At 40.6% G+C, this 26,798-nt stretch overlaps 1 protein-coding gene across 3 annotated transcripts in view; it reads right to left on the bottom strand.

Moving 5' to 3' along the window:
• The window catches only part of CD99L2 (CD99 molecule like 2), a 76,967-nt gene that overhangs the window by 1,022 nt on the left and 49,147 nt on the right, over positions 1-26,798 (bottom strand). The window contains exons 4-12 of one of the 3 annotated variants that reach the window (XM_063431965.1): positions 24,179-24,262; positions 23,029-23,124; positions 18,908-18,937; positions 10,534-10,593; positions 8,728-8,769; positions 6,247-6,312; positions 4,836-4,901; positions 4,306-4,425; positions 481-546 (exon numbers count right to left, since the gene is read on the bottom strand). In XM_063431965.1, the coding sequence (XP_063288035.1) occupies positions 481-546; positions 4,306-4,425; positions 4,836-4,901; positions 6,247-6,312; positions 8,728-8,769; positions 10,534-10,593; positions 18,908-18,937; positions 23,029-23,124; positions 24,179-24,262 (630 nt within the window). The remainder of the gene's footprint in view (positions 1-480; positions 547-4,305; positions 4,426-4,835; positions 4,902-6,246; positions 6,313-8,727; positions 8,770-10,533; positions 10,594-18,907; positions 18,938-23,028; positions 23,125-24,178; positions 24,263-26,798) is intronic. The other 2 variants (XM_063431966.1, XM_063431967.1) reach the window with 2 other exon arrangements.

Below are 26,798 nucleotides of genomic sequence, written 5' to 3'. Positions count from 1 at the left end.
ATTATATTATATTATATTCCTGGAGGTTTCTGATATACTGTAACTATAATAATTATAAAATATAGATTTTTCTTTCCAGCATCAATCAGAGGTCAGATACTGGAACATCAGTTTGGATTCTTGTATTGTTTGATAGCAATAATAATTTAAAAATAAATAAATAAAAAGAGTTCTTGTCTATTAAACCCCAAAAAGTGTTTTTAATGACATGTTTCATTCTACTGAAACATGGTGACATGTTTGTTACAGATCACATATATCTAGACATTCACAGGAATTAAAATGAGATTTAATTTAAAAAGTACACAACAGTTAAAAGCAGTAAAAGAGGTTCAAACATTTTTTTTTACATTTATTTAGTATTGTAAATGCTTGTTTTTTTTCTCTGTGTACATGTAGTAAAGGTATTTTGTTCTAGGCACTGAAGGAAATATAGCATTTATCAGGGAAACACACATTACGGTCAAACATAATCCTTACCTGGCGGTTCTTCGCACACTACGCCTTCTGCCTGTTCCCCCTTGACATATTCTGCATTAAGGCTCTCTGTAAGTACAAGAAACAGCATAATTGAATGGCCTTGAAAACTAACAGCACTGTACAATATAACAGATCCTAGCACTCGGCTAAGGCAGGGAGAGAATGAGTCTGCCTATTGATTGCTTAATCTTTATAACCATAATGGCAGACCTATTACCTTCCAAAACAGTTCTGACTAGCACAAACAGTAACGGACGTGTCCAAGAAAAGACTCCAGGAATCTTGCCTACCAACGACTACTTTATTTAGGGACAGAACAGAGAGAAACATTGCCATACAGTAGCAGTATAATAGCCCCAAGGACTGTTAACCATGCACTCTTTTGCCCAAACCACGCACCAGTCAATAATATCCCTACGTCCATCTCCACCTCAACTACCTTCCACCCACAAAAAACTAAACATTAAATAGTATGGAAATAAGAACCAACAGGGTGTCAGCGCTATAGGATATAAAACATACAGTATGGCAGCACTCCAAACCAGTGATACAGAAGTACACACAGATTAAATAACAGATATTTACCAAAGAAAGCGCGCTAAACTGATCTGTAGATAGAGAATAACAACATATAGTGCAGACTATCTGGACAAAGTCAAAAAATATGTGAAAAATAGGGGATGTGGGGAAAAAAACTCACATTTACCAGAGCCCTATCACCCCAGGCTCTGGGTTTGCAATGCTCCACTTAAGAGGGAAGATTCCCACACTGGTTAGGCTCCAAGCTCACTGGAAACCGATAAAGCTGTGCAATATAGGACAGAGAGAGGCAGGACCTCCAATTGAATAGTATCAAAGACAATTTATTAAAAATAAATGGTTAAAAACTCTTACTTTGCGAGTGGTGGGTTATGCTAACATAGCTACCCACATAAAAGCATGTAAACAGCAAGTATAAAATCACTTCCTGGTTTCGTCCGTCCCGATCACGTGATCACTTCCGGGTCCGCCTCTCTCGTGACGTGTGTGTGACGCGTTTCGCCCGCCTCCACAGGCTTCCTCTGACAACGTCATTGGTGTCCAGCCCTGTCTTTTAAGTGTCTCACTCCTCCCCTTCTGTTATTTCATTGGTCCGGGGGCGTGGTTTCCTCAGAAAGGCTGGTATTATACATCCGATGGATTTTAAGTCTCTAGTCCAGCATACTCATATGTGTGTACTTTTCAATCAGGTAACCAACGTTAAAGGGCTAGTGTCCAACCTATTATTGCACATAACTACTCATACAGAATGTCATATATAAAACTGTCATCATATTAAGACTACATTACTAAAAAATTATGTGATAAAAATTATATCATAAGATCAGAGCCTGGGGTGATAGGGCTCTGGTAAATGTGAGTTTTTTTCCCCACATCCCCTATTCTTCACATATTTTTTGACTTTGTCCAGATAGTCTGCATTAAATAGTATGGAGTTTGTCGTAATTAATTAGCATTTCAGTTGCGCATAAACTAAAACATCAGATTTAAAGCAAAAACACAATTATCCATGTTTTTTTTTTCCAGGGGAGGGTGGGCACTTTTTTTTCCCCCCTCAATTATTTTTCTAGCTGTGTAAATATAATTCATTTTAATAATTAGCAAATAGAGAGGGTGATGAGGGTGGAATGTCTTAATTAAATCCCATAAAATATAATCTGTCTAGTATATGTTATATCCAGTTGTAGGCTGCTAATAGAGTGCTGTGCAGACTGTCAATATCACATTACTAAACCCTCAAGGCATAAACGACATAATTCTTTATGGCTCACTGGACATTTCTATTTCCAGGATAAAGTGTTGTGTGCTGCAGAATAAGCAAGTCCTTGGGAAAGACCTCTAGAAAGCAAGATCCACGCTTATAGTCTTCTCTGGATCTTTGTGTTGCCTTGCAACAGGACTATATACACACGTAACCTTGAAAGTTGTTCAAGGATCCAGGGAACTCTGATCTTCCACAAATGGTTTCCACATTTTTAGGGAAATTCACGAGACAAACAAAACACTGAGTATAATTATTTGATCTAGTGATACACATGTGCAGAACGTAAACACATGGGCACCTGCTCAGCAAAAATAAATACCGGTATGTGGAGGCCATTGCTCTCTCAAAATCTTATTTCACCAAAACATAGCCTGTGAGTTGGCCGAATGATGGACTGAGAGAAAGTTTAGGAAAGGAAAAAAAAAAGCAACATTTAAGCCAGCTTTAAAAACGGGTTAAAGCGTGTACTATGGCAAAATAATAAACAATAAGGGGCTTTATTTTATCACCATCTCCAAAACATTAAAATTTGTTTTTTTCGAACAATGTTTTGAGGTTTTAAACGAAATAAAGTGTACACGGTGAGTGCCGGGGTTACAAAACCAAACACCCAAAGAAACACTGCCAAGGTCAAAGTCATTAAAAAAAAAAATGCACATCATTGCTAGGACTCCCTTCTTTTCTTAGCGAAGCAGTGGGACATACATGCCTCAGGTTGCCTGAGATTGATGGGAATCACCCTACTGAGTTGAAGCACTGGTTCTTTTTTTTTATTTTGACACTCTCTTTATAAAGATATCATACTTTGACAAAATAGAAAGAATATGACAGAAAAAAAAACAAGGCAATTCCCTTATAAATAGGTCATTAATACAGGTAACCAGACCTGTGGGATTCGATATATTGCTACACTTCCCTAGCAAATGAATAACAGCCTCAAACCAAAGATATTGAGCCAAGGCAAGTTAGTGGAGGCATCCTAAAGGGATCACCACCTCCGTGCCAAACAAGCGATAAAACACAGTGCAGGAGTGAGAATTCCTAAAACCTTGTGTAGAACATGGGGGAAAAGGTGAAGAGGAATGTGTTAGGTTGCCGGTCAGTTCCCTTTGTTGTTTGCCAATCATTCGCTAGATGACATTAGCTTCATGTATACCATGCAATAAGGCAGTCATTGCTTACATGGACCCAATATAGGCCACCCATGGTGCCAGGCTCTGGGCCAAGGTCTTTTTCCAGAAGGCAGTGATCAGCATCCTAGCTGTATTAAGGAAATGCTTGGTCAGGGATTTCTTAAATTTGGAAATAGGTAATATCATATGGCTAAGGGGGAACAATGCTGCACAAAATGGCAAGCTTTCCCCAAAATAAATTTATAGTAGGGTACACTTTCGCCAATATGAAGCTATAAGCGGGCAGTCCCACCAAATGTGTATCATTGTTCCAACCACAGTTTAGCCCCTCCAGCATGTATTAGGAATACGAAGCAAGATTCATTGTAGGAGTTGAGATGTGTGGTACAAGCGAGAAAACAATTTGTGGTTTGTTTCTTGTATAGTAGAGCTTATGGAGGGAATGGTCCATCTAGTCGATCACTGTGCCTCTGAAAAGACGATTGTAAGGTTGTCCCACCACTTCTCTAAAAATGTAGGATGCTGCTAGACAGTAGACTTGCCTTTAGTGAGCTGAGGGGGTGAGGGGCGAGAGACTCTGGGTCACCTCCGTACTTGCACTCTTGTGCCAGACAATCAGGCCTGAAAACTCCGTTAATGGTGTCTACAAAAACTCAGCACCAGCTTTTTCTAAGCAACACAATACATTATTAATATACCATAAGCTTCTAATGATAACCTGAACCTCACATTCAACTTGAATCTAAATGTTGTTCCCAATCCAAACTTTAGATACTACATCTCATCATAAATACAACCCCAAGCCATAATCTAACAGTTTGGAGGTATGGATACTAGTGCTCCGAATAATCTTTAGATCATGTAAGTGAATTGTGTAAATAAACGTACCTTGTATTCTGAAGCAAAACTTCTTTTGTTGATATGAAATGTAACTCACTACAGCACCAAGTAATGCCATAGCCAAGCCGCTTGCCACCCCTGCAATAGTTGCAGGCTCTGCTGAACCTCCTGTGAAAACCAAGCAGCCATTTTAATAATGGTTATATATGCGTACAGTGATGTTGTAGACAGACATAACACAGAGCCGTGTATCAATATACTGGATATGTTGTGGATTAAATGTGTGACACTTTTCACCTAACTTGCAACATTTCACCTCTACTCGGGGTTTCCCAAACCTAGTGAGTCTGTTTAATAATAATACTGTGTGTAACTCACATGTGCAATAAAATAGGACCTAGATCATTTCTAGGTATTAAATAACATCTAATATTTTTCCAATATTTAACAATCTTTGAAATTACTTTCTTTTGAACAAGCTGAGAGACTGTCACAGCTCATATATTTGCAAGAATGTTGCAAGTCAGAAGGAAGCTTCTGCTAATTTTCAAGGCATGTAGAGGTTTAATGACACCCACCAGAATCAGAGTCACCGCCTGCTCCTGAATATCCGTTTGAGCCACCACCACCACCTCCATGACCACCTGAGGAAAAGGAAAAAAACAAAAACGCATATAAACCCTTCTTTATTGCATGGTATTACGTCAGTACACCTCATTAATCCTCAGGCAGCAAGAAGGAATGCTGCTCCAAAAAAACAAAATGTCAAAGACGATGTCCATTTGTGTGTCCCAATTAAGACCTGGATTGACCAATGAGTAAGGACAGGCAAACTCAGACTATGCGTACAGTCTAAGCGTCTACAAATGATATTCTTTCTCCACCATATCTATCTCAACATCTAATTAAATTCTCTCTTTCACTGGTCTATATTCCTTGTTCTGTAGTTTATCTTTTCCTGCACCTTATCTCGTCCTTGTCCAGGTCACTGAACCCCTTTCCTTCCAAGTAATTCTTCACCCCTGTCATGAATAAGCCCACCACCCTGCCAATCCATAAGTGTAGTAAGGACAAAAAGGAATTGGGGGCACACCCGAAACATGCCCAGCTTCAGAGGCTCCTTTGGAGGTGACCACAGCTATATATTTGAGGAGGTTTTGGATAGTAATGTCACTTTAATTATAATTTTCATACAGCAGATGTATGAATTGCATTTTGAGTATATTCATCACAGCACTATCACTTGAATTGTTTCGATTTGACACTGCATTTTTTTTTAAATTGCCTTTATCACATTCATTTTGAACTATATCATATATATATATTTATTTTTTAATATAATAACAATGCTCTTACAACAAATTATTTAAATACACTTTAGCTTATTTAGCACTAGCACTATTAAATTTGTCTCCCACGTTTGAATTAGTGTAGGATACTGTTAAGTAGTGGTGGGCTTAACACAGCATGGCCATATGATGGAACGGGTTTCCCATATTTGTTTGCTGAGATAGGTGATTTTAAGTAGCCTTGTTAAATTTAAAAATTATTTTTTTATGTGTGTGGTGTTCCTGAATATGTATTATGTATGAATCCATAAGTGTAGGACATGGGAGAGGGCATCAGCCCTAGTGGTCCATGGTGGGAAAACATTTAGAAAGAAGTGATTTAGTGTTCCTTTTGCAGCTGAATGGGTCATTCATCAGATACAGTATTAGACTTGATAATGGCATATGCCAACCAATGTGCTGTCCGTGTGCTATTTTGCAATGCAGAGGCCAGTAAATGGAAAATCTTAAATTCTTTTCAGTAGGTCAATAGACTTGCACAGCATCCCGTTGGGCTTCCACCTTGGACAAATGCCTTATTCCCCTTAATGTAACACAAGTCTTACTAACCAAGTTGATATGGGGCTGATCTTCTGGCCAAACCTAGTCTTACAAAACCAGGAATGGAGAATGTATCCAACTACAAGTGAATTCATAATACCTTTCTTTTTGTCTGGACTGTAGCCACCGCCACCCACGATGTCTTCTAAATCAGAATCCGAAAAATCTGCAATACATTGCAACAGTGATTAAGGAAGAAAAAACAAACAAATTCATCATCAGACCCTGGCTAATGTGAAAACGTGACTGATTGGTCACTTAGTGAGATGCTCCGTAGGCTAGGTTGTTTAGGTGACTCTGTAAAGAGAGGTTTCCCTTCTACATAATCCCTCCAAGATTGACTAATATAATGGTTGTTTTCCAGTGAACAGGGATCCACTGAAAATACATGGATAAACGGGGGTCTATTCGCTAATTATTATTTTTTTCTAATTAATTAAACACTGAAATGCAAAATTCAGACTAAAATAGCGAAGCTGTGATTATTTCCTGATTTTATTGCAAATCCATTATCCTGTAATTCGTTATTAGTCACTAAACCCTTTAGTTTTGGCTTAGGAGAATGTACAATATAAATGTTTATTTCAAAGAGTCCTTTAAATACTGCACTGTTAGTTACTATTCTGAATTCAATAACTTGGAATTTGTCATTTTCTATTTAGTAACAGCTAAATGGGCGGCAGTCTTGTTTTACTATGGAAACAATGCTGTGTGCTGTGTACAACTAAGAAAGGTCAAATTCTCTCTACAAAGACACATTTGTTGACCATCAGCACAAAAACGCAGACAGATTATTTCATGTTAAATGGGAGTAGAGTATTTGCCGTTTTAAAAGAGGCACACATCGCACAGTTAAAACAAGAATATGTTAACAGATGAGCATTTAAATTTGCAATGCACAACCACAGCATGAAACGGAGGTAAGAAGATAGAGTAGTTAGAATGCAGAACCTACAAACAAGTGTGTTAGGAAGCAAAAAGCATCAATCCAACCAACAGGTTCCTTTGTAGGACCACAGGGGTATCTTCTAGCATTCCAGCAGCTGCCTATTCTCATGACAGCGTGAATCCACAGCAATTGAAGAATCAGAGGCTGCCTATCACTGCAGTCTGAATAGAATAAATATCTGGGAGAAATTTATCAAAGCAAAAGCAGGTGCTATACTGAGCAAAAACAGCTAACTAAGGAACAATTACCATGGAAACGAACAGAATGTATCTCAATATGTATCACTTTACACACATATTAGCACCCGTTTTGCCTTGATAAATCTCCCCTCTTCTGTACGATATGATTCCCAGAAGGCTCAGCCAAACAAAACACGTGACCTCAGTTGGACAATGTGAAAGGAACACAGAAGTCCCCTACAACATTCAAACGAGATTCTTGGAGTTTCTAAAAGTACATCATCCACCTATGATTGATCAATTCTCACTGTGAACTACTACATTGGTCACATTTGAGATAAGAATACTCTGGGATTTCAGCAAATGGTTTATTTTCTCACATTTTTTCCCGTGCTGTAATATTTTTTTTTGTGATTTTGAAAAAGATCTTTATTTAAATTGGAGATTTTCCCCTTTTTTTAATGTACTTTTAAATTCCTCGCTTCCCAGAGCATGACATGAAAGAATTGACGAACAGTTCAGTGCATATGACACGTACATTTACAATTCTAGTTATTATTTCACCAACTTTAAACAGACTAGCATATTGTGTCTGTAAGTAGCTTGGCTGATAATTTGTGATGTATGCAACAGCTTCTATCTAATTTTAGTTCTCCGTCAAACAGTGAAACGGAAAACTGCAGTTTATAAATGCCATAACTATATTACCATATAACAATTTAAAATAGAATACATAAAATCCTAATGTTTGGTGAAATTATTTCACTAAGCAACTATATTTCACTAAGCAACTTTTCTGGGCTACACACTACCCGGATCTGTTTCCATGGTAACATAACGTAATAGAAGTACGGAAGTGCCACTTTGATGAAGGAAGGGTAGCCCATTGGGAAATGCTGAAAAATACTATTGATATTACCACATCATAAAAGTAGTCTAAACGACCACCATCATCATCATATGTTGAATAAAATCTGGCCCCGATAACCACAGACACTTGGGTACACAAAGTTTAAAACAGTGGAGCGCTTATGTGATAACCCAGTATTATATTGTGCATACACAAAAAAATGATATTCAAGCACTTAACTGGGATTTTTTCTAGTGATATATTGGTGTCTTCTGTGCCTTTAAAATATAAAATTGCATATAGTGTAATAATGTTATTTTTGTAAGCACAGGAAAAAAGGAAAAAAATGGAAAAACTCACATATTCCAGAGCTAAGAGCTAATATAACCTAGCTCTGGTATGGATTGCTTTTAGGTCCGTTCCTGGGCGTACTTGGGTACACAATATAAATTTTTAGTATAAACTGGGCATAGCAGAACATCTGGCTAGCGAAGGTTTAATGGCGTAATGTGTTTATTTGAGACTAAAGAAGAAAGGAGAATAAGAGAAGGCGTTCAAGTGGAAAAAAGAAGTACGTTTTGTGCCAGAAGACTTGCTTCTTACCAGATCCCCCAGCCGGCTTATCTTTCTCTTTAATCTTGGTACCTATCACCATGAAAAACTTATATTTATGTAGAATTGTTTTTTTGGTTTTTTTTAAATGCATACAGCACAGATTTAGAACTCTAAAAAAAAGCCGCCATAATTCTGTAGAGTTAATCAATAAAATATAAAATCAGTAATCTGTGAAGAGGAATAGTTTTGTTTTATCTTACAATTTGCACTCGTTAAAGTTCAAATGTATATTTCAAAACAACGATGACACATTTATAGGTGTTTCCATCTCACTTGAAAGGGTTCTAAAAATAAAAACCTAGGATAAAAAAAAAAGGGGCATTTGTTCTTGATTTTTTCCCTTTGCAAAAAACGTATCTTTTTATTTAATTCTTTATTTTTGTTGTGCGTAAGCTTCTAACATTCGCTAGTGAGGTACCCCAAAGGCAATCCTCCAGCGCATTAAAACAGATAAACATAGAGGTACATAGTAGAACAAGCACATTTTTGGGTTATAAACAGAATGGTTTTACGTTGCTAAGGTATTGTCAGGATATGACATAACATAGTTAGAAGGTTGACCATCAGATTTGACAACTTGTTAATGTTTGTACAGGCTTAGACATTTCGAGAGTTGAGAGTTAAACTGGCTTAAACTTGCGTTGCTTTAGGTTCGCTATAATAGACAATATGAAAAGTGTATTAATTAACGCCAATGTATACATTGTTGCTTAACAAGAAAAACCCTAGGGCTGGCTAAGACAATCTGTATGGTTTGACCCTAACTTAGTCGATTATAAAGGTACAAAATAAAATGAAGAAACACGCTAGACTAGGATTAATATTTCAGCAAAGCAGCCACTGGGCCCCGTGTTTGGTGTGGGTGCAAGGGGGGCTAACAGGGTATGAACTAATGGTTACACTATTACGCCCATCATTGCTGGGGTACATCTGCTGCAGTAAAGAGGGTGTCTTTTAAATAGGCAGGTATGCCCTCAGAAGTATGCCGCTCGGGGTCCGGTCCGCTCTGCTTAGGGCCTCTGGCTGGGTTCCGTTTGGCAGAATAGTGGAGCAGCAGCTGTTCGCCCCACTCACCGCCGGAGTAGGCCCCAGTCGGGCTATCGAAGATTTTTTTCACCAGTGGATTGCAGCTCGAGGAGCCGGCCTCACCCTGGTTCCAGTTTCTCCTCTGCATTGTGGATTGCTGCTGGTGGTCGTTATTAAAGCGAAAAAAAATCATGTTTTTAAGGCTTTAGGCCTAGAAATTTGCAGGAGCTGTGTATGCATGCAGCCATTAGGCTTGGTGGTCTGGCCCCGCCCCCCTGCAAAAACCTTATCTTATCTCTTGTTGTAGTAGCCTAATTAATTGTTCAACTGTGCTGACATTGTAGGTCAAGACTGAAGCTTGGTAAACCATAAGGAAGTGGTTCTTGCATTATAAAGAGGTTTTGCACTAAATGTTAGTAATGCAGGAGGTAATATACTAAATAAAAATAATAAAAAGTCTGATAAACTACTGCTAGATTATCTGTGAAAGATCCAAGTGCAAAGTAACAAAAATTAGTTAAAATAAATTTCACTTAGAGGATCTATTGTCATATTTAATAGGTAACATACGATGATGCAAGTACTTAGACATGTTTAATGTAAAGAGGGATCCTCAGACTTGTACTGCAAAGTGAGACTGTCACAGACAGCACAGACCCATTCCCTTTAATAGGTTGTACCATCTGGATTACATTTTGCAACATTATACAGAGTGGCTTCATTGTAACAAGTACAAAATTTAATTCCTAAATTTCAACTGCCCCATACCTGAACCTTTTGGATCATTCTTCTCATCCAAGGCATCTGACAAGTCAAAGCCACCCGAATCTTTCAGGGAAAAAAAACAAAATACACACAAAATGAAGATACAAAGAAAGGATTTCAACAATCTCAATTATAGTGAAGAGGAAAAAAAATTAATCTGTAAGAACAAAGAGGGCTTGTGAATAAGTGTCCGGAATTTGAAGAATATTTCAAATTTAAGGCCAGAATTACCAAACTGGGAAAATTCTCCAACTAAATTAAAGCTGAAATTCACTTTAAATTATTGGAAATTCTCACTTTAGTAAATAACCCTGATAGTCTTATTCACATCAGAAGGATGTCTTGGCAGGAAAAATGGAAAGAAAAAAAAAACAACAAACAAAACAGAAGGTAAACTTCATAAGTAGGTCTTTAACCTCTTAGTGACCAGACCGTTTTTCAATTTTCTTACCGTTAAGGACCAGGGCTGTTTTTACATTTCTGCAGTGTTTTTGTTTAGCTGTAATTTTCCTCTTACGCATTTACTGTACCCACACATATTCTATACCGTTTTTCTTGCCATTAAATGGTCTTTCTAAAGATACTATTATTTTCATCATATCATAATTTACTATACATTTTTTTTTATAAAATATGACAAAAATTAAAAAAAAAAAAACTTTTTCGAACTTTGACCCCCATAATCTGTTACGCATCTACAACCACAACCATCTACAATCACCAAAAAACACCCATGCAAAATACTTTAATAATTTTGAGTTTAGAAATACCCAATGTTAACATGTTCTTAGCTTTTTTGGAAAGTTATAGGGCTATATATACAAGTAGCTCTTTGCTATTTCCAAACCATTTATTTTTCAAGATTAACGCAAGCTACATTGTAACACTGATATCTGTCAGGAATCCCTGAATAACCCTTCACATGTATATATTTTTTAAAAGAAGACAACCCAAGGTATTAAACTTGTAACTGGTATATCGGCTAAAGATGGAAATGGGTACAGGGCTCGCGTCCTGCAGGAACGCGTGGGAACGGCGTTCCTGCACTTTTTTCACAGCAGGAACGCCGTTCCCCCTGCAGGCACTCAGGGGGCGGCAAAAAATGCCGCCCCCAAATAAATGCCCTCTCTTCCCCCTGTCATGGGGGGGCCACCTGATTGCCCCCCCCTCCTCCCCCCCGGTGGGCGGCTCTCTCCCCGTCACACGCGGCGAGGGAGCTGTGTCCTCTCTGCTCCCTCTCGCCGCGTGGGTTGTCTGCTGATGCCGGGAGCCGGAATATGACGTCATATTCCGGCTCCCTGCATCAGAAAACGGCGCGCGGCGAGAGGGAGCAGAGAGGACACAGCTCCCTCGCCGCGTGTGACAGGGAGAGAGCCGCCCACCGGGGGGGAGGAGGGGGGGGCAATCAGGTGGCACCCCCATGCCAGCCTCACTGCAGCCCCACTGGACCCCAGGGACCCATCCATGCCAGCTTTCCTGAAAGGTAGGGAGGCTGGGTGGGTGGGCAATGTTTATTTGAATAATTTGAATATATGTATGTGTTAGTGTATGTATGTATGTCTGTTAGTGTATGTGTATGTATGTCTGTGTGTATGTCTGTTAGTGTATGTGTATGTATGCCTGTGTGTATGTCTGTTAGTGTATGTGTATGTATGTCTGTATGTGTATGTATGTCTGTGTGTATGTCTGTTAGTGTATGTGTATGTATGCCTGTGTGTATGTCTGTTAGTGTATGTGTATGTATGCCTGTGTGTATGTCTGTTAGTGTATGTGTATGTATGCCTGTGTGTATGTCTGTTTGTGTATGTCTGTTAGTGTATGTGTATGTATGTCTGTGTGTATGTCTGTTAGTGTATGTGTATGTATGTCTGTGTGTATGTCTGTTAGTGTATGTGTATGTCTGTGTGTATGTCTGTGTGTATGTCTGTGTGTATGTCTGTGTGTATGTCTGTGTGTATGTCTGTGTGTATGTCTGTGTGTATGTCTGTGTGTATGTCTGTGTGTATGTCTGTGTGTATGTCTGTGTGTATGTCTGTGTGTATGTCTGTTAGTGTATGTCTGTTAGTGTATGTCTGTTAGTGTATGTCTGTTAGTGTATGTCTGTTAGTGTATGTCTGTTAGTGTATGTCTGTGTGTATGTCTGTGTGTATGTCTGTGTGTATGTCTGTGTGTATGTCTGTGTGTATGTCTGTTAGTGTATGTCTGTTAGTGTATGTCTGTTAGTGTATGTCTGTTAGTGTATGTCTGTTAGTGTATGTGTATGTATGTATGTGTATGTATGTCTGTGTGTATGTCTGTTAGTGTATGTGTATGTATGTCTGTTAGTGTATGTGTATGTATGTGTGTGTGTATGTCTGTTAGTGTATGTGTATGTCTGTTAGTGTATGTGTATGTGTGTTAGTCTATGTATGTGTGTGTGTATGTCTGTTAGTGTATGTGTATGTGTATGTCTGTTAGTGTATGTGTATGTATGTGTATGTCTGTTAGTGTATGTGTATGTATGTCTGTTAGTGTATGTGTATGTATGTCTGTTAGTGTATGTGTGTATGTCTGTTAGTGTATGTGTATGTATGTGTGTGTGTATGTCTGTTAGTGTGTGTGTGTGTGTGTATGTCTGTTAGTGTGTGTGTGTGTATGTCTGTTAGTGTGTGTGTGTGTGTGTGTATGTTAGTGTGTGCGTGTGTGTGTGTGTGTATGTCTGTTAGTGTATGTCTGTTTGTGTGTGTGTATGTCTGTTTGTGTGTGTGTGTTAGTTCATGTCTGTTGGTGTATGTATGTGTGTGTTTGTGTCAGTGTGTGTGTGTGTGTGTATGAGTGTATTTACGTCTGTTATCATATGTACGTGGCACCCAGACAATTTCAGCTCATTGAAGTGGTCTGGGTGCAGTGTCCCAGTCCCCTTAAACCTGCAAGTTTAATTATTGCGGTTTCTCAGAAACTGCAATAATTACCTTGAGGGGTAACTCCACCTCTAGTGGCTGTCTATCAGACACTAGAGGGACTTTCGGGTGGTTAGGTGACCCATAAAATACCCATAGGATTTTAACCCCATCAGTGTCGAATGAGGGAGGGGGGGCACTACAGGGAATTATAGTGCCAGGAAAACAGCTTTGTTTTCCTGGCACTATAGTATTTCTTTAAAAGGAGCAGGAAAAGGTGGAGTCTAAAGAGGAAGGGGTGGGTTCTTAATCAGGAAGCGGTGCGCCCTTGACAGGAAGGGGTGGTAAATTTAGATTAGGGGGTGCTCCGGTATAGTCATGCCTAGGGCAGCACAAAATTAAAATACACCACTGTGTGAGTGTCTGAGTATGTGTGTGTGTCTGTGCACGCGTTTATATATGCATACGAGTGGTTTTTTTTTTGGTGGGGTAGAGTTCCCACACTTCCCACACTTTTTTCCCCAGGACTTGACCCCTGAATGGGTATAATATCTAAAGAAAGGATAATGATGACAGATTGACTGTGTAAGATACAACAGATGTAATTTCTTTTTTTTTTTTTTTAAAAGAGAAAAGCTATGTGACCCCACTTACATATGTATATAATGCATAACACTGGGCAGGATCTAAAGCAACAAGTGTATAATTCTAACTTGGCACAGGAAGTCCTATCTAATTTAGTCCCTATCGCAGGAATAAGAGACATGGGGTTTATGTTGTATTGTATACTTTCTTATGTGTTGACATGCTGGATAGGATATGTAAAGTTTAAACTTAGAAGATAAGTAACATAATAAAAAGTGGAAATAGAAAATGATATATTAACATGTAATGTAAATAGAGATTCATAACTATGCATGTCAAATATGTTGTGCTGTATAGTGTCGTAAATGTGTAATGTCATAAATAATTTCTTTCTAAAATAAAGATTAGATATGGAAAAAAATAAAATAAAATTGGGGTATTTTGACTCTTTTCATGCAACCATTTTAACACCAATCTATGCCAAATGTAAAAAAATAAATCGATAATTGGTGGGTTTTTTGACACACATAGCAATTTAAGAATACATGTACTGAGAACTTTAAGGGTTACTGCCAAAGTACACCCCAATATGTGTTCAGCAACATCTCCTGAGTACAGTGATACCACCCCATTTATAGGTGTGTTGGGTTCTCTGGGGGCTAAAAGACCTTATTTGGAGGGTGCACATTCCACTTTTCCAACTTGGAATTTTCACAGCTGGTCATCATGCACCCATGTCCTATTGGAACATTTTTTAAGCTGGCCAATGTAATCTACCCCCATCAAACCATATATTTTTGAAAAGTAGACACCCTAGGGTATTTCAGATGGTGGTATTTTAACACTTTCCATACACTAATTCTACCACCAGTCTTTGTCAAACGTTTGGGTAGTCATTTTTTTGTGTTATTTTTCACTCACATTGTACTTTAGGCAAGGATTCTCAGTTCCTGTTATGTGTTCCTGACAAAGCTCACCCCAATATGTGGTCAGCAACATCTCCCCCAATGTACAGGTTTTATGGGTTTTTGCAAGCTTGCAGGGGTCAAATGTAGGGCTTTCCCGTTTTTCATGTTTGCACATTGAAATTTGCCAGATTGGTTTGCTGAGCCTATGTTGCCTTTGAGACCGTATAGCAGCTCAGGAATGAAAATTAACCCCATCATGGCATACCATTTGTAAAAGTAGACAACCCACGGCATTCAAAGTGGGGTATGTCCAGTCTTTTGTAGAAGCCACTTTTACTGGTGATTTCATAGTTGTGATACCTTTTACTGTTTGAAACACTAATATTTGTGTTCAGCGAAGTCTCTCGAGTATACCAATATCCCCCTTGTACAGGTTTTATGGTGTTTTGGAAAGTTACAGTGTCAATATAGGGCTTGCCCAATTCAGTTTGCTGGATCTGTGTTGCTTTTTGAGACCATATGGTAGCCCAGAAATGTGAAATAACCCCATCATGGCATACAATTTTCAAATGTAGAATACCGTATATACTCGAGTATAAGCCGACCCGAATATAAGCCGAGGCCCCTAATTTTTCCCCAAAAAACTGGGAAAACTTATTGACTCGAGTATAAGACTAGGGTGGGAAATGCAGCAGCTACTGGTAAATTTCTAAATAAAATTAGATCCTAAAAAAAATATATTAATTGAATATTTATTTACAGTGTGTGTATAATGAATGCAGTGTGTGCGTATGAGTGCAGCGTGTGTGTGTATGAGTGCAGCGTGTGTGTGTATGAGTGCAGCGTGTGTGTGTATGAGTGCAGCGTGTGTATGAGTGCAGCGTGTGTATGAGTGCAGCGTGTGTATGAGTGCAGTGTGTGTGTGTGAATGCAGTGTGTGTGTATGAATGCAGTGTGTGTGTGTATGAATGCAGTGTGTGTATGAATGCAGTGTGTGCAGGGCCGGTGCAAGGATATTTGCCCCCCCCATATGTCCTGACCTCCCCTCCTCCTCCCTCAGTGGTCCTTACCTCCCCACCCCCGTGTTCCTTCACCCCCCTCCCCCAGTGGTCCTGACTCACCCCTCCCCTAGTGGTCCTTACTTCCCCCTCCCCTCCCCTAGTGGTCCCTACTTCCCCCTCCCCTTCCCTAGTGGTCCTTATCCCCCCCTCCCTCCCCTAGTGGTCCTTATCCCCCACTCCCTCCCATAGTGGTCCTTATCCCCCTCCCTCCCATAGTGGTCCTTATCCCCCTCCCTCCTATAGTGGTCCTTATCCCCCCCTCCCTTCCTCCCATAGTGTTCCTTTTCTCCCCCCCTCCCTCCCATAGTGGTCCTTATCCCACCCCCCTCCCTCCGATAGTGGTCCTTATCCCCCCCTTCCCTCCCATAGTGGTCCTTATCCCCCCCTCCCTCCCATAGTGGTCCTTATCCCCCCCCTCCCTCCCATAGTGGTCCTTATCCCCCCCCTCCCTCCCATAGTGGTCCTTATCCCCCCCCTTCCCTCCCATAGTGGTCCTTATCCCCCCCCTCCCTCCCATAGTGGTCCTTATCCCCCCCTCCCTCCCATAGTGGTCCTTATCCCCCCCTCCCTCCCATAGCGGTCCTTATACCCCCCTCCCTCCCATAGTGGTCCTTATCCCACCCCCTCCCTCCAATAGTGGTCCTTATCCCCCCCCTCCCTCCCATAGCGGTCCTTATACCCCCCCTCCCTCCCATAGTGGTCCTTATCCCACCCCCTCCCTCCCATAGTGGTCCTTATACCCCCCCCCCCTCCCACAGTGGTCCTTATACCCCCTTTTTTTTTATTTATTTTTTTATTATTATTATTTTTTTTTTTATTATTATTTCTTATTTTATTTATTTTTCGTCCCCCCTCCCTGCTTGATACATGGCAGGGAGGGGGGCTCCTTCCCTGGTGGTCCAGTGGCAGTTCAGTGGGGGGAGAGGGGGGCTGGCAGAGCTGTACTTACCTGTTCTGCAGCTCCTGTCAGCTCTCTCCTCCTCTGCGCCGTCCGTGCAGCTCCCTCTGTCAGCTCACAGTGTAAGTCTCGCGAGAGCCGCGGCTCTCGCGAGACTTACACTGGGAGCTGACCGAGGTGCTGAACGGACGGCGCGGAGGAGGAGAGAGCTGACAGGAGCTGCAGAACAGGTAAGTACAGCTCTGCCAGCCCCCCTCTCCCCCGGTCTGTATTATGGCAATGCAAATTGCCATAATACAGACTCTGACTCGAGTATAAGCCGAGTTGGGGTTTTTCAGCCCAAAAAATGGGCTGAAAAACTCGGCTTATACTCGAGTATATACGGTATATATATATATATATATATATATATATATATATATATATATATATATATATATATATATATATATACACAAAATTTTATTTCCTATATATGTATAATATATTATAATTAAAGCATTTTATAATATATTATAAGTGTATTTTGAGATATATGTGTATATATGTGCTATATAAGAGTTCTGACTATTTCAGTTTTTACAATAAGAATTTCCATTGATGACTTTGATGGGCTTATTCTGCATTTCGTGGGCATTGTAGCACTTTCACAGTTCAAATCATGTAAGACTATTTGTGAATATATGTCATATGATATATTTTGAGCCTTATTATACAGCCATTTTAGCAGCAGTTTATTTTCAAGTGTATATTATTATTTTATTTTTGCATTTTTAAAAAATTATTTCTTAAACCCGACAGACTGCAGATATATTTAGGGGCATTTTAGTAGCTCACATTTTTAAATTACTCCATAAATGCATATTATTTGCAAAAGCGGACACCATGGAGACTCTCACATTATATATTTTGAGCTTAATTAAGAAGCCGAAAAAAATAAATCAATAGTTTTGCCAAGTTTGTGGTATTTATTTTTAAATTGTTACATCTATATTGTCTTTTTATGCTTTTTAATTCTTAATACAAATCTTATACTACTCAACATCTCCTGAGTAGAGCAATACCTTTGCAAAGTAACAATCTTAATATTAATCTTAAACCAAACACTAATTCTAAACCAAATCCTAATCCCAAATCTAACCCTACATCTAATAATAAACATGACCTTTATCCTAACCTATAATTATATGCATATTCCCAAATTTAGCCTCAATCCTAATATTAATCCTAACTATATAAAAAGTGTTAGAAGAATTCCCTTGCTGGCCCTAAACCTAATCCAAACACAAATTCCAATTCCAAAATTAATTCCAAACCCATCTTAAATATAAACCTTATAAATAATCTTAGTCCCTGATTTAATCTAATCCCAAATGTTCCCCCTGCTTATATTAATACTGATATTAGCAAAGGGAATGTGAAGCTAAAATAGAGTGGTATGTTGCTGCCATCTATTGGGTATTGGGTATGACAATTTTCAATTTTAAATATTGAATATAGCATGCCCAATGCCTTGTAGTCAGTGCTGTGCAACGGACAAAGCCCAGCATGGACCAAAATGCTATTGGGGTATGAAGAGAGACATTCAGCAGACCGAAGGGAGCCCCAGGTATCTATTGATACCTGGGTTTCCTGGTTTGAGAAGGGATTTAACCCTGCTCACACAGCATTGTAACAATGGGGATTTAAATCTCTTACTGCAGGGCTCACTTTGGGCTCTGTAAACAGAGTATATTTCAGTCTGGGGCCTCTAATTCTGGCCCCAAGTGATAGAGGGAACCCCCAGAGATAAAAAAAAAAAATACCTGGGGTTCCTTTGTAATAGCACTGCGGGTACGTTTTCTGCATGATGGTCTATGCCGTCACTGGACATTAAAGCCATGCATGACGGCATAAACAGTCCCGTGGTCCTTACGTGGTTAAAATATAAGAAAAGTAAGAAAAACTTAAATTTAGGATTTTACATGAGACCACTCTCCGCACCAAAGATGTGCATATCATGCTGGTAACAAAGGTGTAGATTAATAGAAATTCTCATTCCCCTACCTGGCTTTTTTCCTGGGTTTTTCGGGATATCTGCAGACAAAGGAAATAAATCAGATTATTTGTAACAATACCTAAAGATTATCATTTAGAACACTAGTAAAGCTGCAGCAACTCCCATGTGTTAAAACATGCATATAGGATTCATTAAACACATTGATTTTTCATAGTATTTGAGGTAGAGATCACATACAGTCATGGGAACAATAAAGTACACCCTCTTCTACGGTTCTACGGTTCTACATATCAGGACAAGATAATCATCTGTTTCTTAGCACAGGGCTCGACCTGGCGCCTGCGACTTGTGAGCCCGTTCACTCTGAGTCGGGCAGTGAGGGAGCTATGATCTTCTTCCTCTGCTCCCTTTGAGCGCCACTTAGTGATGCCGGGGCCGGAATTTGAGGTCACTCCAGCCCCAGCATCAGTAAGCGGTGAGCGAGGGAGCAGAGCAAGAAGATCACAGCTGCCTAGCCTGGACCCCAGGAAAATCCGATCCACTCCAGCTCTCCCAAAGGTAAGGTTGTTTTAATTAAAAAATAATTAAAACAAGTAATAAATTGTAATTGTGTGCGTGTCTGGTTTTATGTGTCCGATCATATAGGAATGGTGTTTTTACTCACATTTTTAACCACGTGCCTGTTTCCCCGTGGTGGGTCCCGCTCTATGGCAGAGATAATCAAGTATTGGGAGGCTATTGCGCATGCTCTGCAAAACAATGCTCTGCTCCAATCAGCATCTCCTCATTGAATCAATGCATCTCTATGGGAAACGTTTAGCATCTTCATGCAGACGTTAAATGTAGGTGCCCTTTGTGGCTATTTGAGTGAATGCCACTAGAGGTGCTACTTATCAGAAATGTAACCTTTCCTTTTCAGGACAGGCTATAGACACCAGAACCACTAAATTAAGTGTCCCTTTAAAAATTGTCTTTTTGTCATTGAAAATAAAGTTTTGGAATTTTAAAAAAAGCATGGCTCCTAACTTTTTTAGCTGGCTCCAAGATTCAAAGCAAATTTGTCAAACCCTGCCTTAGCAGGTCTTACATTAAGGTAAATACAGGCTCAGATGAACAACAACACATGAAAAATTACAAAGCTAAAATGGAGAAGCCATGTGTGGAAAAACTAAGTACACACTTACTGCTTCCATGGGAGTTATGAGGCTAAGTAGCAGACTGGTTCTTCTAATAACGAAATATCTTTGATTAACTGATCATCAGCAAGTGTGACCACTGTAACGGATCACCTGTACTCCGACCGAGTACCTTCCGTTGATGGTCGCTTCCTAGCTTGCGCCGAGGACCACAAGCACCGCACCAGACACCACAACCTTCGCAAGTTCCACAACCGCCGTAGCTTAACTGTAGTCTTGCCGTCTTCCTTCCACCCTGGATCAGCCTCTGTCCTCCAGGACCGTGTGGGAGAGCGTATCAGGAACAGCTCTTAAAAGAGCTAAGTGATTAAAGCTAAGGGAAATATACATGGTATAGCAATCCCCAGTTTGATTATAGCAGTTCCCCTCCAATCACGAGACAAGACTACGTGTTGAGGGTCAAACAGGAACAGAATGCACTGAGGCTTTATTGCTTCTTTTATACATATTTCCCCACAAGGTTGCCACCCACGTGGACCTTGTTGGGTACTGAAAACACAAACGTAACAACCAATCATATACAGACACACAGTTAAACACTCCCATTCATTACGGTAAAATCCTCCCCTCTGCTTGGGAGATAATTGGGCTAATTACTGTATCAGCTCAATTATCTCCAAGCGAAAAATAAACTTTTTACACATTTTCTATAACTTTAAAATTACACATCACATTCACATAATTAGGGAACAAACATATCCAAAACTCATGCGAATCCGTTCAGCCGTTTGGGAGTTAGCTGGATGTCTTCTTTGACCTACCGCATGCACATTTTCCTGCCCAAAACAGTTCCAAAGATTTGGGCTGTGCGGCCGGTCTATTCATCACAGTTCAAATGCCGATCAAATGCACGAACGGCGGGCGTTCGTGCAAATAGGTAATGTTAATGTGGCGTTCATATAGTCGAATGCCGTTAGACTACTGTCGAAGTCACAAAGAAGGTAAAACTTCAGCGGTGTTCGTGCTGCAGAGTATCCGATTTTAGTTCCATGAACTCGACGGCAAAACCCGGCTGACCGCGTTCAGCTGAATTAAAATGTCCACCGCTACGTGTTTGTTTGTTGAATGGCGGCCCCTTCAACTACTTCGGCTGCATCCGAAGTGCCATAGCAAAAGAACAGATCTTTTCCCAGAGCATTTAAAGTGCCAGAAACAGTCTAATAAAAGTCCATAAGCCTGAATAATGTTTATAAAGAGCAATATATCTCAGGGGCCATGGTCACAAGGCAAGAGGCAGGCAAGCAGGCCTCTCCAGGAGTAAGTGGCAAAGGGCACTACGTCACAACCACCTTTATAAAAGTCAACGTTTTAGCAGTTTGCTGGTCTGGAGCATTCAGGTGTGTGTTAGCACAATGCCAAGGAGGAAACACATCAGCAATGATCTTAGAGAAGCAATTGTTGCTGCCCATCAAACTGGGAAGGGATATAAGGCAATTTCTAAACAATGTAAAGTCCATCATGCTACAGTGAAAAAGATTATTCAAAAGTGGAAAAAACATTGAAGACAGTTGTCAATCTTCCCAGCAAATTCATCCCAAGGTCAGACCGTGCAAAGATCAGAGAAATTGCAAAAAAACAAGAGTTACATCTCAGACTCTAAAGGCCACAGTAAGCATGTTAAAAATGAAAGTTCATGACAGTACAATTAGAAAAAGACTGAACAAGTATGGTTTGTTTGGAAGGGTGGCCAGAAAAAAAGCTTCTTCTCTCAAAGTTGCACCTGAACAAACCACAAGACTTCTGGAACAATGTCCTTTGGACAAATAAGACAAAAATGGAGATTTCTGGTCATAACGCACAGTGACACACTTGGCAAAAATTCAACATATCAGCACAAACACGTTATATCAACTGTCAAGCATGGTGGTAGAGGGATGATGATTTGGGCTTGTTTTGCAGACATTGCATCGACCATGAATTTCTCTATATACCGAAGTATTCTAGAGTCAAATGTGAGGCCATCTGTCCGACAGCTAAATCTTGGTCAAAGTTGAGTTGTGCAACAGGACAAGGATCCAAAGCACACCTACCAGTCTACAACAGATTGGCTTCAAATGGCTCAAAGTGTTGCAATGGCCCAGTGGAGGTCAATTGAAATGTTGTGGCGGGACCTTAAGAGAACTGTGCATAGACAAATTCCATAAAACCTCAATGAACTGTGGCAAAGTTGTAAAGAAGAGTGGGCAAAAATTCGATTTGAGAGATTGCTAAAGTCGATTACTTCACGTTTTTAATGCTAAAGGTAGTTCTACAAGCTATTGAATCATAGGTGTACTTAGTTGTTCACACATGGCTTCTCCATTTTGGCTTTATTTTTGTTAAATGAATCATGACACGGTGTAATGTGTCATGCGTTGTTGTTCATCTGATGTTGTATTTACCTAATTTTAAGATCAGCTAAGGAACAGATCATTCTATTATACCTTAATAAGTGAAACCATAGAATGCAAAGAGGATGTACTTTCTTTTTCCCATGACTGTATAATTTTAGACATTTTAACATAGGGGTACAACTATCTGAAGTATAGTACTGCCAACAAGCATAGCAGTCTCCTTAGCACATTTATATTAATACACCAGTTTGAGAACCTGTATCTCTGTAGGTAAAAAAAAAAATTAAAAAAAAAAAAAACACAATAAAACCACTGCTGAGGACTTTGAATAAACTGTCAAACACATGGATGGTGTCCACCTATTGTTGTTGCTGAAAGCAAACATACAACTAAGTGTAATTTCACCACCAAAAATGCATACATTCAAGAAATTCCAAACTGTTCAATCCTGTCCCTTAAGCTTTCAAGGTACAATTTTTAACACATAATAGAGATGTCTGGCAAATGTTGTCTAATAGAAGCTCATCTGTCTATCCTGCAAGAGAAGTCATCCAATGGCTAGCTGATGTGTGCTTTAAAGGGGGGTATAAATCAAGTCAAAGTTTGTGCAATGGGAAAAAAAACGTATTTGTTACTCACCGGGTTTTTTGGGAGGGGGTTTAATGGTTGGTCTAGCTGGCTTTGCAGTGGGTTTACTTGGGGTATCAAAAAAGTCTGACAAATCCAGGTCACCTGCTGAGAGACATTAATAAATAATAAAACAATGCCATGAAACCACAGTATTGGTGTTAATTGGGCCTTCTGGGCACCAATAATACTTTAATGCATTTAATAGGACATGGCCTCATTAATATGCTGTCTTTTTTGCATACTCAAATCTTTATAGTTTTGCAGAAAATAAATAAATGTTTTGCAGATTGCTGGACCATAAGCCTGCCTTTTTTAGCCACACCCCCTTATTCCAGAAAAACACTTCCTTATCAAATGTACGCACACAGCTCAGCCACTGACAGCACTGAGTAACAAAATAACCTGTGTTAGAAGGCGAAGACACCCTGGGAGGCATATAGTAATTAACTTACCTGAAATTGCTCCCATATAGATTGAATACATCATATATCACAGAGATGCATGGTGTGTTCAATGTAGAATTTTAGATTTACTCACTTTTCCTCCATTCCAGCGCCGCTTTGTGTCCTGGCCGTCCTTCACTCCACCTGCGCTCCTCCCAAGGTCTTCTTTCATTTTTCTTCATTGCCAGAGTGACAACATCTGAACGGAGTGTCGTCACAACACTCTGTTCCTGTACTCTAGAACCAGTGCCAGAAGCGACAGCTAGGGAATTTCCATAGCAACCACAACGCAGTGGGTGGAGAGCTGAAGGACCTCTTGTGGGAGGTCTTTTCTGCTCTCCCTTGTCAGTCAATACCTCGGCACACAAGGCTTTGACGGACAGCTGGGAGAAAAACATTTTTAAATAGGTGTTTCTCCTAATCTATTCATTTGTTAGCAAAACTCTATAGACTGAATCTTATGCTCAATCTAATGAAATTAAGTTGTTTGGGCCATGACAGGTTCCCTTTAAGAGGTGATGGTGGGAAAGAGCCATGACTGAGAAATGATGAAATTCTTCTCCAGATATTTTTGCACCCTCTCAGCTTCCCTTGGCAAATACATTCGTTACATATATACATAAAAATATTCACAGACCACGAAGTGATCACATATTATAAATGTGTAGTATTCTGAGACACTGCATATAATGTAACAAGCTGTAATAGTATCTAACCTGGTTTCTTTGGAGGTGGCCTGGGGGGCTTTGTCGTTGGCTTGCTTGGAGTATCAAAAAAATCTGATAAATCAAAGTCATCACCTGCAAAGACACGGACATGTTTGGATGTAATTTCCCTACATACTTCTAAAGTACTCTGACAGCAGATCAAAGTCAGGGCCAAATCTACTTGATGACATCACATTGACATATGCTCTTTTTTATTTATGTAATATAAAATACTGGCTGTATTCACTAAACACCAAAACGTTAGAGGATGGAAATTCGAACTGCTAAGTTTAGCAAAACTAATTGCAGATTTTGAGAAATTCAGCAATTTATTTTTTAACTTAACAATTCAGGTTTTAGTAAACACACCTCTATGTGTTAGTCCTTTTCCATCTCTTTGGCGGAGGATTGTTGACCACCAGGGGCGGACTGAGCAATCGGGCATATCTGCCATGGACCGAAGGCCCGAGGGGGCCGTCTGTGGTGCAGAATGTAAAGGCAGCTGGGGAGTTCAACAAGCTCCCCAGCCAGCCTGCACTCAGTAAGGGGCCAGCACGACCTTCTGTGGGTCCCTGCTGCTACAGAAGTTCCCCCCCTTGGTCGGCCGGTCTATAGTTATTGTCAGCAGAGAGCTTTGTATCACACTAAAAGACAGCCAAGGGGCCTTATCAAAGACCCACTAGGAGCCTCTCAATGTGCCGGTCTTGTGCAGTCTGCGGCTTTTGCCTGGAAAAAAATATCGGCAGAGGCTCCAGGAGCAGAGCCTCTGCCCTGAGATGAGCACAGCATGCAGGCTGCCTGTAACTGATCAAGGCAGCCCGTCCGGAACTACTCTATCAGTGTTACAGGCAACATGTCCTGCAATCTCATGGCCGACCAGGAGGGAGCTCTTCAGAACACTTGCATGCCGAGGAGGAGACTGGACTGTCTGGACCCAACTTTTTTTCTTTTTAGTAAAAATGTTTTTGGGTATATAAGCTGCCCAAACAGCTCCTATCCATCCATTCCCCTTTATTCACCAAGCCCCAACACACACTACAACCCCTATCACCCCCCACAGTCCCTATTAGGCCCTCTGAACTAATGCATCATCAGTAGAATCTGTTTAACGCTTGGGTCGCAGGTTCAAATCCCAGCAGGGTTGATTCAGAGGTAGATAAAAGGAGTACCATTAAATTGGGAAATAGTAACAACCCCTGGATGTTGGGCTAAGGTACCATCCCCAGGACGTACTGGAAAACCAGAGTAATATGAATGTACCTTTCCTGGTTAAATACTTTGTTGTAACTATTATTAGCCCTACATATACTACAGCCCCTATGACCCCCTACACATACTACAGTCCCCATTACCTCCTACAACTCATAATACCCACTACAGACCCTACACATCCTACAACCCCCATCGCCCCCTACACATCCTACAACCCCCATCGCCCCCTACAACCCCCTACACATCCTACAACCCCAATGACCTCTACACATCCTACAACCCCAATGACCCCCTACACATCCTACAACCCCAATGACCCCCTACACATCCTACAACCCCAATGACCCCCTACACATCCTACAACCCCAATGACCCCCTACACATCCTACAACCCCAATGACCCCCTACACATCCTACAACCCCAATGACCCCCTACACATCCTACAACCCCAATGACCCCCTACACATCCTACAACCCCTATGACCCCCTACACATCCTACAACCCCAATGACCCCCTACACAGCCTACAACCCCAATGACCCCCTACACAGCCTACAACCCCAATGACCCCCTACACATCCTACAACCCCAATGACCCCCTACACATCCTACAACCCCAATGACCCCCTACACATCCTACAACCCCAATGACCCCCTACACATCCTACAACCCCAATGACCCCCTACACATCCTACAACCCCTATGACCCCCTACACATCCTACAACCCCTATGACCCCCTACACATCCTACAACCCCTATGACCCCCTACACATCCTACAACCCCTATGACCCCCTACACATCCTACAACCCCAATGACCCCCTACACATCCTACAACCCCAATGACCCCCTACACAGCCTACAACCCCAATGACCCCCTACACATCCTACAACCCCCATCACCCCCTACGACCCCCTACACATCCTACAATCCCAATGACCCCCTACACATCCTACAACCCCTATGACCCCCTATACATCCTACAACCCCCTACGACCCACAACTCCTAATAACCCTTACACATGCTACAGCCCCTATTATCCACTACAACCCCTATTACCCCCTTCATATTCTACAACCCCTGTTACCCACTTCAGCCTCTATTCTTCCCCTGCACCCTCAATAGCTTCTATTACCCCCTGCCCCCACTACTTTCACACTACAGCACGTATAACAACTACATGCCCCTGTGTTCACACACACAGATGTTCCACACATGCAAACCTGAGTTCACACACAAACTACACCCAAATATGGCCTTGCATTTACACACATACAGACCCTCAATAGAAATACATCCCTGCACACACACTGATGTCATGGACATACTAGAATTAATTCCAAAACAAGAAAAAAAAATGCATTTAAAGGAACACTATAGGGTCAGGAATACAAATGTATATTCCTAACCCTA

The sequence above is a fragment of the Pelobates fuscus genome, chromosome 9, assembly GCF_036172605.1.
Source record: "Pelobates fuscus isolate aPelFus1 chromosome 9, aPelFus1.pri, whole genome shotgun sequence".
NCBI lineage: Eukaryota > Metazoa > Chordata > Amphibia > Anura > Pelobatidae > Pelobates > Pelobates fuscus.
This window is presented reverse-complemented; position numbering and strand designations above follow the sequence as displayed.